This window comes from Pan paniscus, chromosome 2, assembly GCF_029289425.2.
Source record: "Pan paniscus chromosome 2, NHGRI_mPanPan1-v2.0_pri, whole genome shotgun sequence".
Lineage (NCBI taxonomy): Eukaryota > Metazoa > Chordata > Mammalia > Primates > Hominidae > Pan > Pan paniscus.
The window spans coordinates 55929283-55947536 of record NC_085926.1 but is presented as its reverse complement, the minus strand read 5'-3'; the positions used below and the strand labels follow the sequence as shown (position 1 = coordinate 55947536).

Sequence of the window (18254 nt, the reverse complement as noted above, 5' to 3'; positions counted from 1 at the left end):
AAGAGGGCAGGAGTTTTTATCTTATGTCTTGTCCCTGTCTTGGGTTTGCCCCTTTGGTCCTGAAGCTCTGTCCTCAGACCCGTTACCTAGTATCTCTATAGTCCTTGCCCTTTTGTCCTTCTCTTACAAAAAGGGAACGTTGTGTTGAGCTTCTGTTTTTATCTTCACTTACTTTGTTATCTCCAAACTCTTTGTCTCAGATTTAATCTGTGTGTACAGGAAGAAGAATAAAACTCATTGTGATACACTTAGGTTCCAGGATGTGAAATACAATACAAATTTCTGCTTTTGGGGCTGTATCCATCCATAGAACCTTATATTTTTTTCAAAAGGTGATCACCTTGAGATTAATGGGTTCAGAGAATGGAAATTAACGGGAAATTGCAGTGTTCCCTTGTTGGTTTTGTGTTCTGCTTCATAGCTGAGTCCTCATTTCAATAACTGTTGCTGCCCTGTGGCATTTAAGCTGCTGAGCTCTCACCTTCCATCCTGAAGCTCTTCTGGTGGAAAGCTAATGTTCCCAAATAATGACCTCATCTGTATCTAGTTCTCTAATAGTCAACCAAGCTACTGGCCAGGGGCGTCCTGTGAAGTTTGGAGTGGTGTGTCTTGAAGTGGCTGAACTACAGAACAGACATAGTATCCTGAGATTTCCCATTTGTGCTCCATAGAGCTTTGTAGGGTTGATTTGGGGAAGGGAAAGTGGGACAGTGGTGGGAAGGAACTCTGCAACATTCTGCACAGTTGGTTGGCATAGCATAGAGGTTAAGAGTTGGAGATAGTCTCTGGAGCCAGAATGATTGAGAATCTTGGCTCTGATATTCACTAGCTCTGTAACTTTCGACAGTTCCCTCATCTGTAAAAGGAGTAAACAAATAGGACCTACCTAGTAAGGCCTTTGCAAGAATTAAGTAAGTTAATATATGTAAAGTGCCTAGAGCACATCATGTGATGTCACAGAGTAAGTAATATGAGCATTTGCTGCTGTGGTGATTATATAACCCTGGTCTCATGTTCTAGACCAGGGTTCAGCAAATTCAGGCCCACAGGCCAAATCTGACCCTGCTACTTGTTCTTGCAAATAAAGTTTTATTGGAACACAGTGTATATATTAATGTATATATTGTTAGTGTATATATTAGTGTATATATTGTCTGTGGCTACTTTTGTACTACATGAGAAAGTAGAGGCAAAGTTAAGTAGTTTTGACAGAGGCCATATGGCCTGTGAAGTCTAAGATATTTACTATCTGGCCACTTACAGAAAAAGATTGCTGACCACTTTTCCAGACTTTGGAAAGGCTTTCTCAGCAGCATAAATGAGAACAAGCCATCAGTCTGCTGTGAACTATGTAGATTTTAAAAATCATCTGTTGAATACAAATTAAATTCAGAAAGAGTTACCCAGGCTTTTTTTTCTTTTTTGACCTCGGCCTCTTAGATTTCCAGTTTAATTTTGAAAATTAGCTTTCTAGGAATGATAACTCTAGGTTGTCATTGTTAGCACCAGCTAACAGTACTCACTAGTATTCATCATCACCTACCACCCTGAGGACAGTAGGACTTGGCATGTCAGGGTACAAATGGAAGGCCAGTGTGGCTTGGCGGTGGAGGATAAGACAAGACTTGGATGGTAGGAGTTAGATCTGGTAGAAGTCAATGTGAAGAATCAGTCCAGGTTTTTTGTGGCTTTTTTTTTTTTTTTTTGACTGGGTATCATTTCATTGGTGAGGAACTGACAATCGTTTTATGAAATTGAATTTTTTTTAATAGAAAGTGCCTTTCTGAAAACAGATGTAAGAGAGCAAACTTAATTCATGTAAATCCCTGGATGCACATTCCTAAATAATTTTAAGAATTCACATAAAGCATGTGGCAAAAAAGGGGGACTTGTTTCATCCATTGACCAAAGTGAGGGTCAGTTCCAGAAATAAATTAAATTAAATTGTCACCAGCAGAAATCTGTTGGTGGCAATGGACTAGGCATTGTGCTAGACCCTTAGTGTAGAGAAGACAAGAAGTAGGTGTGATCACTGTACAGAGGGTGCCTATAGCAGAACAAGGAAGACAGAAAAGGAGCAGAAGTGTGGTGAGTTCATGGCAAGACAGGCATGGTGTGATTTGGGAGTTAGTAACAGGAGGACCTAAATTTCTTGATAGGCCAAGACAGCTTCCAGAGGATATCACGCTTATACTGGGGTGAAAAAATAAATATGAGTTATCAGTGATGAAGGAAGGAGCAGGGTGGGGGAGAGGTAAACAGTTTCTAGAAGAAGAAACTGCTTGTTCAGAGCTGCAGAGGACTGTAGGGCTTGGCATGTCAGAGTGCAAATGGAAGGCCAGTGTAGCTTGGGGGAGTAGGGTGAGATAAGACTTGCACAGTAGGAGTTAGATCTGGTAGAAGTCAGTGTGAAGACATATGGATATATATATTTTTTTGAGACAAAGTTTTGTTCTTTCATTCAGGCTGGAGTGAAGTGGCACGATCTTGGCTCACTGCAACCTCCGCCCCAGCGGAGTAGCTCAGCCTCCTGAGTAGGTGGGATTATAGGTGCCTGCCACCACACCTGGCTAATTTTTGTATTTTGAATAGAGACTGGGTTTTGCCATGTTGGCCAGGCTTGTCTCGAACTCCTGACCTCAGGTGATCCACCCCCCTCAGCCTCCCAAAGTGCTAGGATTACAGGCATGAGCCACCATGCCCGGCCAACACATGGGTGTTTTTACAGGCAGTGGAGATCCAATGAAAAGTTTTTCGAGGGAGGAAGTTATAATCTATTTGTATACTTTCTGCTGCCCAGCAGAGAGTGGATTGGGTGGACAATTGGAGCCAGCATCCTCGTCCAACTTGGACATGATGGTAGCTTGGGCCAGAGAGGACATGGGTAGGACTCATTACTTCACTCCAGTGAATATCCTGGGGATGGACTCCTGCTTGTCTGGTGGTGGAATAGTCCATAAGGAATTCAAAATGCAAATAAATATATGCTTACAAATTGGCCGAGTGCTGTGAAACAAGTGCATGGGGTGCTGTCAGAGATTCACAGTGATAGGAGGGGCATCCTTGCATTTGATGCCCAGAAAAGGGCCTTCTGAGGAGGCATTACTTCAACTGAGACTTAAAGGGTAAAAGTCAGCTGTGGGAGGAGTGGTGGCTGTGGAGAGGAATCCCAGACAGGGAAAATAGCCTGTGCCTATACCTTCCAGTGGGAAGGAGCTGCTGTGTTATTGCAACTGAAAGGAGACTGAATTCCTGATTCTGGGGCTAACGGTGAGGATGGTGTGGGATGAGACTGGCCAGCAAAGTTCACTGGTGTGCAATTTCATTCTTTGGGAAAGGGAAGCCGTTGGAAGATTGTATGCCAACAAGTGCATGATCTGACTTACTTCGAAACACCCAATCTTGCTGTTGGATGGAGAATGGATGAAGAGAGAAGCAAGAGTGGAAGCAGGGAGACCAGGGAGGCAAGAAGAGACCTGTGGTCCAGGCAAAGTGTGATGGTGGCTTCAGCTCTCATGGAAGCAGGGGCAATGTTTCCCTGTTTGCACTCCTGCGCTATTGGCTCTGGGCAGGGCTTTGAGGCACCAGGTGGATATGTGGAGCCACAACATACTGAAGCAGGGGATATTTTCATGCGGGCACAGATGGCAGAGGAACCCTGCTTTGAACCCTCCTGGAAGTGCATCTGCCACCAGCTTTGACCATGTGGACCAGGAATCCGGAGCATATAGTCTAGTCTACAGTGAGAGGGATGTACTGTGACAACATATTTAATGCTTAACAATGTGAAAAATAACCATCCCAGGGCCACTATTCTCAGCCCTACATGACCACCCTGTGCTCTCTGGCTCACCAGACCTAGATGGGAGGCCAAGTGATAAGAAATTTGTTTGGTAAATAGTAAATCAGAGCCAGGCTCGTTAGTTAATCATGTGGCCCTGACATCTGTGTGTGGTCTGCTCGCAAGGAAGAGCATCTTATTATTAGATGCCTGTGGGTTCAACATTGAGGTCTGAGGAGGATGAGAAAGTTGGCTTGCCTTTTCCCTTGGAGTTTCCTATAGGCTCATGCCAATCTTACCAAGTCCATCAGGAGGGGTAGGAGGGCATCTGCAGTCACCCAGGATCTCTCTGCTCTCCATCCCTGGGGTCTTCCTGAATAGGCTCTATCATTTCTTAGCATTGGCTTTCAGGCACTGGGTTCTGTTTACATTTGAGGTGGTGTTACATCCATATTTGGGGGAGGTTTCAGGGTCAGAATACGGGAGAATGTTAGAAGGAATCAGCCCTTCAGAACCTCCGCCAGAGTGAAATATCTACAAGGAAAATAAACCCTTCTTTTGCTAATTGTTACCTTCTGCTGTGTCACTTGCTAAGATTGCTCCCAAGGTTTTCTTGTCTTGGGTAGGAAAGTCAATGGTGAGTGAAGTGGGGGAGTAGATAAGTGCTCTAGAAGAGGGTTGGGGCAGGGGGATCAGGCTCTTGATGGCTGCAGTGGACCGTCTGGAGTGGCTGCTGCAAAGATACTGGCTGCAGTGGGGAGGCACGGCTGGGGTTGCATGCTCTGTGGGTCCAGCGGGATCCAAGAACAGGCTGACGCCCTGCCCCCTACTGAGTTGGCAGAGCAGAAGCTCCATGCTCCTGGGCACAGCTGCAGCTTCCCAGCTGTGGCTCTGGGCCCATGCATCCCTGCGCTCTCAGGGGCCGGGAAGCCCCCAGTGCCCACAGGCTCAGAAGTGCCTGTTCCTGCTCCCTGTCCTCTTCCCACTCCTGGTGCCTGCTCCTGTGTGGAGCAAAGTTGTGGCCAAGCCTGGGTGCTGCTGCAACCTGGCCAGGTGTGCGCATGCTCAGGGCAGCACTGACACTCCAGCTTCCTGTTGCCTCGGCCCTCTCTAGACTTTGGGTGCTGACGAGCACGGGTGGGAGGCCAGGGGTGCTGAGGACGGCTTGGCATGGGCCTGCAGGCACCCCTCCACATGAATATCCTGGGCACTGTGGATGGCATGTTGATGGCAGTGGGAGGCAGACAGGTTTCTGGGCAGAAAGGGACATATCCCTGGTGAAGCCCCACCTTCAAGCCAGGGACAGACTGAAGCCTGGGGGCTGGGCTGCCTGTTCTGGGTGGAGTCTGAAGCCCAGAGTGAGAACTTATGATGCCTTTTCTGGGCCTGCCCATGGCTGCCCATGGAACAATCAGCATGCACTTTCTCCCTTCTGAGCCCATGAAAACCCTGGACTCATCCAGATTCACACAGATGTTGGGACTACCAGCTGTGGGAAGGAGCTACCTGCTTCAGATCTCCTCGACTCTTCAGGACAACCTGCCTGTGGATAGGAGCTACCTGCCACGAGTTTCCTCTCTGCTGAGAGCTGAACACTCATTGGGATGAACTGCCTGCAGAAAAGAGCTACCCATTTCGGGTCTCCTGAGAGCTGTTCTGTCACTCAGTGAAGCTCCTCTCTACCTTGCTCACCCTCCAGTTGTCCATATACTTCATTCTTCCTGGAAGTGGGACAAGAACTTATGACCCACTGAATGGTGGGACAGAAAGAGCTGAACAGAAACAGGACTGAAACACACCCCCAACTCACCATATAGTGGGCGGTGAGAAGGAGAGAACAGCTGCGGCTCTTTGGGAAGCCCAGACCTAGGGTCTCCCGGACCCAGGGCTGTGACACCCTCTCTGAGGCTCTGTGGTACCTGGTGTCTCCAAGCTTCCAGGTACCACCGCATTTCCTGGTGCCCGCAGTGGAAGCTGCTTGTGGTACACCTGGTCCAGCTGCAGCCTCACACGGAGCAGGCGCCTGGAGCTGCCCCCCCCCTCCTCCCCACTGCAGCTGGAACACCTGGCTGTGCGTAGTAGTCAGACCCCATGCTTGCTCACACACCCCTCATCACTCCATGCCTGGCTTGCCCTTGGCAGGCATGGGATCTGAGGTGGTAGTGTGAGCCGAGCACAGCCTGCTGGGTCAAGTGGGTTGAACGAACCCACTTTGCTTGTGGCCTCAAGCAAAACCCAAGCAGGGGTGCGGCTGGCCACAGAGGTTTCCAGCTGGTGGAGGAACACCCTAAGGATCCTGTGACACTGTTATTTATAAAGCACTCACTGTGTGCCAGGAACTATTTTAAGAGCCTTAGGTTTATTAAATCATTTCATGTCCCCATCCCCTAATGAGATAACTTGACTAGGGTTACAGACTTGGTAAGGGATGCCGCTGCAATAAGAATGCAGCTGACCTGGCAACAAAGTCCTTGATCTTGGACATCTTACTGCACTGCCTCTTGGTCCCCTTGGTCACATATGATTCAACCATTTTATCAGACTGAACAAGGAATAGGAACATCTTCCTGAAGGAGGGTTTTGCTAGTGGGGCCTGATGCTACAAGGTGGAGGCTAAAATTGTCTTTCTCTCCAGGACGTTCTACTTCTCCAGTTTTCAAATCTGGACACTCCCTTTGACACCTTTCTTTTAGCTATCTTATCCTATGTTATCATGTTCTTGGTGTGTCCTGCTGGCCTGGTAAATGACAAATGATGTCTTTTTTAAGTATGTTGGCATTGTGAGATTTAACTGAGGGTGGCTTTGTCTCTGGGCCCTTGTGTAGCCCCAAGCACCACAGAGGAGGTGGAAGACACAATGCGCGATGGTGCTCACCTCAGGGGAGCAAGGACCATCGGTAGGGAGAGGAGGAAGAATAAAGCAAGGAGGGAAGCCAAGATGGAAAATGTGGGGATGTGGGCTTGGGCATCCTGCTGCATGGCTTTGACAAGGACTTATGCAGTTGACCATGATCAAAACTAGTAGCCAAACAGCTGGGCTGTTCTGGAGAGGCTGCCACAAGGTGCAAAAGTCCACGAGATCTGGCTTATCCTGGAGCTAAGTCTTCAGACCTTGCTCTGGCTTCTGGCTCTTTGCTGGGAGGAGAGTTAGGTTCAAGTTGCCACAGCAGGCCAGATCCTTTCTCTTCCTGGAAAGGATATCATGCTCATGACATTTAGCACATTTATGCTTGCTATTAAAAAAATCCTTAGAATATTTATGAAAGCTTCCTAAAATTTATAGCTTTGCTGGAGTACTGAATGGTATTTACAAGCTTCAAAAAAAAAAAAGAAATAATCTCAGTGGTTACAAGTAAAAGCTTCTATTATTGGAAATTCTGCATGCAATGTGCATTGTCAGCTTCCGTCGTGTGTGTGTGGCCCATCTACTTGAGCAGTCATTTCAGGATCCCAGCTTACTTACCTATGGCTGTCATAAGCTTCCTGCAATGCTTCCATTAGGATAACCTGCTAGGAATGTAACTCATCTCATTATTAAGGAGAGTGTAAGTGGGAGCTAAGTGTGTGACATAAAGCATTCAATAATGCATTCCAAAGTCCATTGTTTGAGGTATTTGGAATACTTGCTGTTCTGAAATGGGTAACAAGACACTAAATATGTGCGCACAATATTGCACAAGACATGATTACATTCTTCTTACTGTAAGCTAAGAGTGAAAGGTGAACATGCTGCGGTCTGTTCTAAACATTTTACCAGTACTAACTCATCAACCCCTCACAATCACCCTATGAGTTAGATACAGTTATTGTTTTCATTGTATATGTGAGGAAGCTTAGGCACAAAGGTTAAGAAGCTTGCCCACGGCCACACAGCTAGAAATGGCAGACTTCCGATGGGAGCCCAGGCAGTCTGCTTCCAAGGTTTAGCCACTGCTGTCCCTAGAAGATTCATATGGCTGAGAAATAGTCTTTCATGGGATTGCACCATTTTACACTTGCAGTTAAACACGCATCTACTTATTTGTCCAAGAGAAATGAATGCATATATCCACAAAAAGACTGGCATAAGAATGTTCATTGCAACTTTATTCTTAACAGTAAAAGAAAATGAAACAGCCCAAATATCCATTTTCAAGGAAATAGCTAATCAAATTCTAGTGTATTCATATAATGGAATAGTACTCAGCAATAAGCAATGAACTATAATACAAACAACAATATGAATAATAAATCTCAAACCTTTATGCTAAGCAAAAGATGACAGATACAAAAGATTATGTACCATATGATTCCATGTATATAAAGTTCAAGAGTAAACAAAAGAAATCCATATAAATAAAGATTAGAATAGTGATCACTTCTGGGAAGAGGGAAGGGCCATGAGGCAGGGTGATGGCAATGCTCTATATTTTGATTGATCAAAAACCTTTGACTTGTACACTTAATATTTGTGCGTCTTCATGTGTGTATTTATACCCCACTTACACACACACACACACACATACACACAAACACACCCCCATACGTATACATTGAAGATCCCATTTCCTCCCAAACCTATTCCCTTCTTCAGTCATGACCACTGTTTTTATAGACTGGTGTGGAGTTTCCAGGAGTTTCCATTTATATGCATGTGTGTCTATATACATCCAAATAGGCATTCCTATTTTAACATAAATAAGATCAGACTATATGTATTATTTATATTTCTGCTACCTGCTTTTTTGAGTAACAATATATCCTGAAGGTTTTTCCATGTCCATACTTCATTTTGCCTTAATCTTTTTAGTGAGCCTGATTTTATATTATGAATATACTTAATTTCTTCAGTTTCCTTCTGATGGATGATTAGGCAATTTTCAAATTTTTACTTTTACAGTTGTAATGGAAATGTTAATATATATATTATTTATATATATATATATTTGTGCACATGTGCAAGCACTTTTGTAGGCTGTTTTACTAGAAGAAGGGTTTACTTGGGCAAAAGGAAGGCATGCTTTGGTGGAAATTGCCAAATTGATTTCCAAAAATACTTTTGTTAATTATACTCCACCTGACCAATATGAGAGAGCTAGATTCCTGCATTCTTTCCAACAATGAATATTACCAATCTTTAAAGGTTTTTGAAAGCAGATGGGTAAAAAAGTGGCATCTTTTTGTTTCTATTGAGATTTTAAAATAAGTTTTGATTTTCTCCTTGTTTTGCAAATATGCATATGCCCTTGGACAAACATATGCATCTCCTGTCCTGCACTCCTAGCTATGTAATTCTAGAGGTCTCAGAGTCTGACACGTTCTCACCAGCAAGTTAGAGAACACTTTATTCTTAGAATTTGACAGATAATTCTAGTGAAAATGGCAGGATTCTGTTCTCTCTGACATGCTTTCTTAATATGGTAGTCATTGTTGACCTTGAACCTGTTGGAAAATTTTAATTTAATTCAAATTCCTTGATGGCAACTGAATTTTGAATAGTGACATCCCTTGATTTATGAAACTGGTAAATTTAAATTAAACATTGAAAACTAACCTTACCACTATATTTTCCAAATACTTCTTTTACCATAATTGTTTTTATCTTTTTAAGATTTGCATTTTGCATGTATTCGTAATGCTGTTTGTTTTTTTTTTTTCTGGAGAAAAAATTCACCCCAAAGAAACCTTCTTTTTTTTTTTTTTTTTTTTCAATAATGGATCAAGTCAGTCTCTCGCAGAGCCTTGACAAGTGGTTGGGGGTTTGGCAAAGAGTGATACTTGCTTCTGGGGCAGGATAGTAAGAAGGCATTGCAGTCTCCATGACCAGGGGCCTTACCTTCTAGATTGTGGAGACATTTGAAAGCTGTACTGAATTTAGCACTTTGATTCATTCAGTGTGGGTGTACTTCTGCAGGTAGGGGAAGATGTGGAAACTGATAGGTCACTTATAGATTTTATTCTTACAAATGCTGAAGTTGTTACTAGCAAAAATCACTGTGGTCATTTTTTCTCTGAGCATCTGTGAGGGCATTTTCTCTTCTCTAAGAGATCTAGTATTTTTAAATTTCATGATTCCTCTGCCTGTATCCCTTATAAATTGCCATTTTAACATGTGTTTCAGGTAGCCTTAGGGCTTCCCTGAGAAACACTTGAGAGAGGGATTATCTGGTAGTGAGGCTCTGCTCACCTATTCCACTTCTTGCTTCTTTCCTACCTGTGCCAGAGAAATCCTTCTTTTCCCTTTTGACTTTCAAGTAAGCATTAAGTAAAAGAAAGGCTTCAACTGCTAGAAATATCTGTGAAAATTGTGGAACTACTTCAGGAGAGTGTGGACACTATATGTAGCTATTGACAGTTTCATGAACAGAGACAAGATGATCGTTCTCATCCACCTTGCTCTGCATCTCTCTAATTGGCCCAAATCCTAAGCAGTGCCATTCAAAACCCAACTTTCCATTTTCAGTCACTGGTGTCTTAAATAAGGGAGTGTTTAAAGGAATGGCTGGAGATAGGCCTCCATCATAATGTCAAAACTAGAGTACCCCATTTTTCTCAGCCACTCATTCTTTTTTTTTTTTTTTTTTTTGAGATGGAGTTTCACTCTGTCACCCAGGCTGGAGTGCAGTGGTGTGATCTTGGCTCACTGCAACCTGTGCCTCCTGGGTTCACGCCGTTCTGCTGCCTCAGCCTCCCGAGTACCTGGGACTACAGGTGCCTGCCACCACGCCTGGCTATTTTTTTGTTTGTTTGTTTGTATTTTTAGTAGAGATGGGGTTTCACCATGTTAGCCAGGATGGTCTCGATCTCGTGACCTCATGATCTGCCCACCTCGGCCTCCCAAAGTGCTGGGATTACAGGTGTGAGCCACCGTGCCCGGCCGCCACTCTTTCTTAATTCAGGAAAGCTTTAAGGGACACGTGGGTTTAGAATATGCTTTTTTCTTTGGGATTGAAAAAACATTGCAGTATCCCTGAAAGTAAGGTCGCTGTGTTCAGACTGCTCCAAGAACTTTGTGGGAGCTCTTTCACTGTGCAAATGATGTTTGTAATAATAATCTGTATTTGTCACCCATACTTGGGGCAGGGGGACTTTTAGCAGTTGGTTCTATTTAACACTGTATTCTAAAGTAATAAGATTATTTCTTTTTAAAAGTACCCTCTAATTAAACAATCGCACTAATCATCCTGACCTCTCCATAACATCCTGTTACTGAGCTCTGGCCTTATTTCCTAAGGAACTGGAAAATGTGCCTGCCTTGGGTTAGCATGGGCTTTGGAAATACTGTGTCCTCATTCAATTAGAAAGCAAGAGGGCATTCTTAACATCTTTATACTAACCAAAAGATAATTTCCTCAAAGTGGATTAGCATGCAAGTTTGACTTGGTGGCTTCACGTGTGTATGTTGCTGTATCAGGTAAAAATGGAGAAATATCGGACAAAAATTAATGCAACTCAAAGACTAAGGAGATGGTTATTCTGTCATACTTTATGTCCTCTTAATAAGTGCTACCAATAATATTTAAATCATGGCTTCAGTTAGTGTAAATATTCATAAGAAGACAAAGTGTTCAGAATATATATATATATAGTGTGTGTGTGTGTGTGTGTGTGTGTGTGTGTGTGTTTTAGAGATGGGGCCTTGCTATGTTGCACAGGGTGGACTCTAACTCCTGGGCTCAAGCGATCCTCCTGCCTCAGACTTCCGAGTAGCTGGGACTACAGGCATGAGCCACTGCACCCTCGGACTGTTTTTATTAGCAAGGAGTACACTGTTAGTACTAGATAATATTATTCTACTAATTAAACAGTGCTCTTGTGCTTCATTTGCTTGGAATGGGAGAGAGTAGGGGGGTACCTAATTTATGAGGACTAGAAATAAGAGTTTCTTGCGGAGAGCAATTTTCATTTGATTTTAATTGTTTCAATTTCACGTTTGCTGTTTATCATCTAGTTCTCATCTTGTTTACATTTTCAAAAGAGCAGTGATTCTCAGTATGTTTTTTACTGAGTCAGGGCTCAGTAACAGTGGTTGACCTGGCAATGCTGTGGTATGGGGGAAAGGGATCCGAAAGGACCCCAAATGATTCTGCTGCTCGTCCCTCCCCTTGTGTGAATGCTCCCGAGCCCTCCGTACTGCCCTCCTACCTCCTCATGTGTTGGATTAGATTTATGACAGCTGCTGTGGACATGGTTGCCTAAATCTGTGGAATGTTTTGCTAAAAGCTGCTGGTGCAATAGTACACATTAAGCTTATAATTCCCATTGTTGTTTTCTTGAACCCATTCTTTATCTTTAGTCTTTTACTCACTTGATCACTTTATGATTTTGCACTTTGACATCCTGTAGATTCATTAAGAAGTTTTACTCCAAGCCCCAGAGCTTTATTTAACATTATGATTAGCCAAACTGTTATTGTGTTTGAGCTAAGTGATGACAATGTATTTGATTGGAGCCTCATAATTGTTATTTTAAAATCAAAGTAATGGATTATGATCTCAGAATAAGAACATGATCCAAAAGAATAATAATAATAATTAGAACAGCAACCAATTAGAAGAAAACAAATGCCGTATCATGGACCAGAGGCCCTATGAGCCTGGGCCCTGCCTACCTGTGCAGTCCCATCTCCCACCCACATCCACCCTTCCCTGGATTAGCCTCACTGCAGCCTTCCAGTTTCTTCTTTCCTGTCTTGGAAATTACACGCATTGTTCTCTCTACTTGGGAGCTCTGCCACTGGTGTTTCTCTTGGTTAGCTCCTTGTAGTCTCACCCACAGTCTCACTTTGCCAGGGAGGCTTTCCCTGGCCACAGCATCTAAAGTCATCTCCTTCCACTCCACCACCTGTCCACACATGCACATCACTGTCTCTCACAGCATGCTATTTGTTTCCTTCAACGTTAAGAAACCTAAGTTGTGTTTCCTTGGTACTTGTCCATCTTGCCCACTGGCCTCTAAGCTCCATGAGAGTGAAGATTATACCTGCCCCATTTGCCACTGCAGCCCCAGTGCCGTCCTGGGACCTGGTATTAAGTGGAAGCTCAATACATATTTGTAGTTGAATGAATGGATTATTCAGAAGTATCATCTTTTTCCCGAGCCCTTATCCAGATAGCCTATACTTAGTACTTCCTGAATCTATTTGTGATAACATATGATCTTCCAGTGGTAGAATTTAACCAAGCTGTGCTGACTTTTCTCAGGCATATGAAAGATCAGAATAAGAAGGTGGCCAACCTCAAGCACAATCAACAGTTGGAAAAGAAGAAAAATGCTCAGTTACTAGAAGAAGTGCGCAGGCGAGAAGACAGCATGGCTGACAACTCACAGCATTTGCAGGTAAGCACAGGCTTCTCTTCTTAATCGCTAAATAACTAGAGATGGACTCTCTCAGAAATGTCACCATTGGTGCCAGAAAATATGCACAGAAATGGTGGACTTTGCCTTTGCCCTGAGTCTAGCACTAACAAGGAACCCAGTAGGTCTTTCCCAGGGAGGGTCATCATTTTCAGGATGGTGGCCATGAAAAGCCAATTACGGTAGAGCCTAGAAATACAAGGCAGAGTCTTTTGGTTCCTGTACCTCACCTTAAAAGGTAAGGGCTGCATTTATATAGTTGGCAAGAAACTTAAAACATAGAAATGTCTTCCTTTTCAATTTATATTTAAATTGTTTTGGGAATAGAAGAAGGCAAATGTGTGTGTATTATCACAGAAGGTATTTGGGTGAGGATACATTCAGCTGATCCCAGACAGTTTACAAAACCAGTTTTGTTTTGTTCAAGACTGTGAAGCTCAGACACAGATCATTATTCTGTCTTCTCTGTGAATATAGTTATCTTTCAATGGACAGCCATATCTTAGAAACAAACCAACTCACTGGAAACACCAATTTTTCCTCATTAACCACCCTTATTTTTGGCCAAGGAGTGCTCCCCATGTACTCAATAAAACATTCAAGCTAAAACAGGGCATTTGCTTTGAAGTTTCTTTATTTATTCCAGTGTGCCTTTAAACAGAGCAGTTCAAGTTGGCCGGAGTTCATGTTAAATTTTGGTTATTAATTAGTGTCTTTCTCCAGTTATATATTAGGTTTCCTCCTTGGAGATAGGAGAAGTTAGATAATTTCAATATGTACTCATAGTTCATCTTTTTAATTGGCCAAAAGAGAAATCAATAATTATTCCAGTGTAGGAAATACAAGGAAATACCTTGCATAGAGCATGGTACATGGGGACTAGTTAGTCAATATTAGGTATTTTTTTTTTCCTTTCTCTGTGTCCTAGACATGCCTTCTGGTGTCACTGAAGGCCCTTTACATTGATGCTTGATTTGGAGTGTTCACTGAATAGTGAGACAATAGTAGGTGGGCCCAAAACTTTTTTTTTTTCTTTTTGAGATGGAGTCTCCCCCTGTCGCCCAGACTGGAGAGCAGTGGCGCGATCTTGGGTCACTGCAAGCTCCACCTCCTGGGTTCACACCATTCTCGTGCCTCAACCTCCCGAGTAGCTGGGACTACAGGCGCCCGCCACCATGCCCCGCTAATTTTTTTGTATTTTTAGTAGAGACGGGGTTTCACTGTGTTAGCCAGGATGGTCTCCATCTCGTGACTTCATGATCCACCCGCCTCGGCCTCCCAAAGTGCTGGGATTACAGGTGTGAACCACTGCGCCTGTCCAGGTGGGCCCAGAACTTTAAAGATGACCTGACCTTAGGTCTCACCTTGCTGTGGTGTATTATTCCGTAAAACAAGGATAATAATTGCATCTGCTCCAGAGTAGTTGTGAGAGTTAAAGAGTCAAAGCATATAAATAATTTAGAATTGTACTTGGGTACAGACCATGCCCAAAATAAGCATTCATGACTAATGGTTGTTATAATAACAAGGAAAAGGCAAATGAAACATTAAAAACGATTTGTTTACTATATGCAGAGGTATTTCTACAGTTCTAATCTGATATACAATGAGCATCACAGTTTTTGTCTTTTCTATATATAGTAATTTCTTCTTTTCTGAGGACACATATAGTTATGGAAATTAATGTCTTGTTTTGGCCCATGAACTTTTGTATAGCAATATTTTCATAAGAGGCCTTGATAACTACCTCATAACCTCTTCATAAAAGATAGCATGGTCTGGAATTGCTTAGTTGCATTCCTGACCACCCCAAATAAAGGATAGCATTTGAAATGCAATAAAAAGTAATCACGATTAATTTTGATGAAAATGTCTCTGGTTAAGGTTAATAGAGAGTAAACCTCCCACTTTCCTGGATTGTTAAGCAGATGTGCTCAGATGTAGTAATTACTGCCAAAACTTTCTGGAGGCACTTGCCTTTTTTAATATTGCTGTTGTTTTGAGCATTTCCTGTTTACAAGTTAGCCTGTAAAGCTTTAAGTGTCAGTCAGCCGGGATTTAGCTTGGCTGGTTGGTGGTTGTGGCATTGGCACCTGTTAATTTTGATTTATTCTACACAAGCATTTGGTAACAATTGGATACACTGGCTTCATGATTTCAACCAACTCAACAGGTATTATATCCAGAAAAATATCATGTAGAGTATTGCCTACAACAATAATAGCTAGTGGATCAGGCTTCAAAAAAGAGCACCAAGAGATTCAACTAGTTGGTATGAAAGTCGGAAACAAAGTTGAATGAAGATAGAGTGACTATGCTTTTTATTGTTCAAACCAGAATGCAAAAGGCAATAGACAAAACCTGCGTCACCTCAGTCAAACCTGGATATATAGCACAGTACGAAATATTTTACAAATCCAGTCTTCTTTATTTCATAAGTTTATAGTTTTCCGACAGAAATTGCAAACTCAAATGTCTTCAGGGTCTAGGCTTTTAACATAAGAAACAGGCTTGTGTGTAGGAAAAATAATGATGTCTGGTTCTTTCTGCCTGTTTTTTATTGTTTATTTTTGGTAGAGATGTGTCAGTTAGCAATTGCCATAATAATGCTGTGCTGTGCAACAAATCACCCGAAACGCAGTGGCTTTTTAGTACCAATAGTTTATTCTTACAGATTTGCAGGTTGACTAACTGGCCCAGCTGCTCTAGGGTGGGTTTGGCTGGGCACTTCTACTCACTGCACATCTGTCGTGGTGCCTGGGGCAGCTCTGTTACACGTGTTCATTCTGAGGCCAGGTGTCAGCAACCCAGGGAAAACTAATGACAGTTGCTGAGGCACAAGAGAATGAGCAAAAACATACTAGGCCTCATAAGGCCTACTCTTGAACTGATATTGTGATTTTCACCCTTGGCATTGGCCCAAAGCAAAGCACATGACCAAGTCACAGATTGGAAAAGTACACTCGACTCACAAAGACAAAAATGTACGGGAGTAGATACGAGGAGAGGTGGAGAATTGAGGCCAATCATTCAGTCTATCAAAAGAGACAAGCCCTGGAGAAATATTTCTCTATTATAAGAAAAATAGCATATGCATAATGAAAAATTTCAGCTGTAGGTGGCCTCAGTGTGTGGATATAATTGAGGGTGGTGGGGAGCTATAGGGAACTCAAGAACCCTTACTCATCTAAGGGAGTAGTGGCCACTAAGCTCTGGTTGGACACTGCTGTAAAGGTGGGCCCAGGGTGGTGGGACCTCCGATTATCCAAGACAGTCCATAAAATGGGAATTTGTATGTGAAATCTATAGATTTTAGAAAGTTAGTTGAATTTTTAAACACTCTGGGATCCTGTGAAGCACATGTGCACATGAGTTGCCCATTGGCTTGCGGCCTCTGCTGCATGGCCTGGCACTGTGATCCCAGTGGGTCTACATAGTGTAAATAAAGTGACTAAGAATACACCCTAGTTAGCCGAACTTGACTCATTGGAAAGAGGTGGCAGTTTAGTATTTGTCCTGAGTCCCAATTTTGTTTGAAGATACCTTGAATTATTGTTTCTCAGAGGAAATCACCACAATCTACAGGAATAGGGAATGTTCTTGATTTAGCTTCTCAAATCATTTTTTTGGAGCATTGACAAGGAGAACAGGAAGGGAAGGATGCAGAACTGTGGAGTTGAACTGGCCAGTGTTCAAATACTGGCCCTTATTATTATTAGCTTAGGGCCTTGAGTATGGCAGAGAATCTCTCTGACCCTTACTTTTTTCATCTGTAAATGGGGATTACAATCTTTACCTCCCTGGGTGGGTTAAATAAAATAAGGTTTATGAAAGAATCTAGCACAGTACCTGACATATGTGGACTTCAGTTACTAGAGTTTTCTCCCAGAGAGACTGATAATGAGCTTTTAGTCATAGAAGACAGTGACCATTGGGAGTATCAACCAACAAATTCTTTGCAACTATTTTACACTGATGAGTAATACAGATATAGAACACACACCAGTAAATGGAAATTCCCAATAAAGCATTAAAAAAACATTTTGGGCAATAAGGAGGAAAATTAAAACATTCTTCAAGTTAATGTTGAATTGTGTGTGAAAGGTGGATGTGAAAGATCGTGATTTTCTTGTATAATTCTGTAGAGCTTTTCCCAGAACACAGATTATTGGGCATGATATTTATGTCTGACCTTGGGGCTTTGGGCTTCTGTGTGTCCCATCAGAGCCCACATGGAGGTTTTTCAACAAGGTGTCTTTCCAGAGATTCACACTAAATCGTCATTTCCAGAATGGGATGCCTTTTTTTAAATTTTTTTATTTTTATTTATTTTTTTCTTTTTAAAGCTCTAGCTATTTCTCGCTGAGTAAATATACCAATTTGAAACCCCAGTGGATATCCTTGTAGATTTTGGCTGCATTTTTCTGTGTGTAGCTTATCGAGTTAATAAACTAACTTTCTAAAAAATGCACAAGCCAATGTTTTATGCTCCTTTTCTGTTATATGTCTGCAGAATTCTCTTCAATTTATTGCCTGAAAACTAAAGTCTGTTCTTGTGTGCTTCCGTTTCCAAATTATAGGTTCCCAGGGAACCGTAAAGTTTCTTCTCTGCCCGTGGTTAAACCCAAGTGTGATCATTTTAAAAAGCAAGTGAATGTTCTCATTTATTCTTGTCCTTTTAATAGAATTCTAAAAAAAAAAACTAGAAAGGCAATTTTATTTTTTAATTTGTGCAACCCTGTACAGCCAATATCTTTTTTCGAAGGGGACTTCCTTTACTTTCCTCCTCCAATTAGAGTTGGAATCAGCTAACAGAGGAAGTGTAACAAACAACATAAACCTCAAAAATGCATAGCTTTCAGCAAAACATATAGTTCATTATGGAGTTCCCAAGGTTTGCTAAGTTGTTTCTTTGCGGAAGGACGTGTATATCTTAAGCAGCAATTTTTTAAGCTTCATATCTAAATGTTCATCTCTCCAAGCCACTAAGTTAAATTCATTTCTTTTTCAATTCCCTGAGCTTAAAATTGTTACTTTAAATGTGATCTATGTTCATGTGTTATGGTACACTTACCTAAGTACTGCCATTAGAAGAAACCTGACCAGCAGAGTTAAGAGATTCATCATTGTCAAAATG

At 42.3% G+C, this 18254-nt stretch overlaps 1 protein-coding gene across 10 annotated transcripts in view; it reads left to right on the top strand.

The window, feature by feature from the left end:
* Positions 1-18254, top strand: part of ERC2 (ELKS/RAB6-interacting/CAST family member 2) — a 976550-nt gene that overhangs the window by 520470 nt on the left and 437826 nt on the right. For all 10 annotated transcript variants that reach the window (XR_010111441.1, XR_010111442.1, XR_008625007.2 and 7 more), the window contains one exon: positions 12964-13099. Coding sequence is in view for 3 of the 10 variants with exons in the window: in XM_055110956.2 (XP_054966931.1) it covers positions 12964-13099 (136 nt within the window). In the remaining 7 variants the exon portion in view is untranslated. The remainder of the gene's footprint in view (positions 1-12963; positions 13100-18254) is intronic.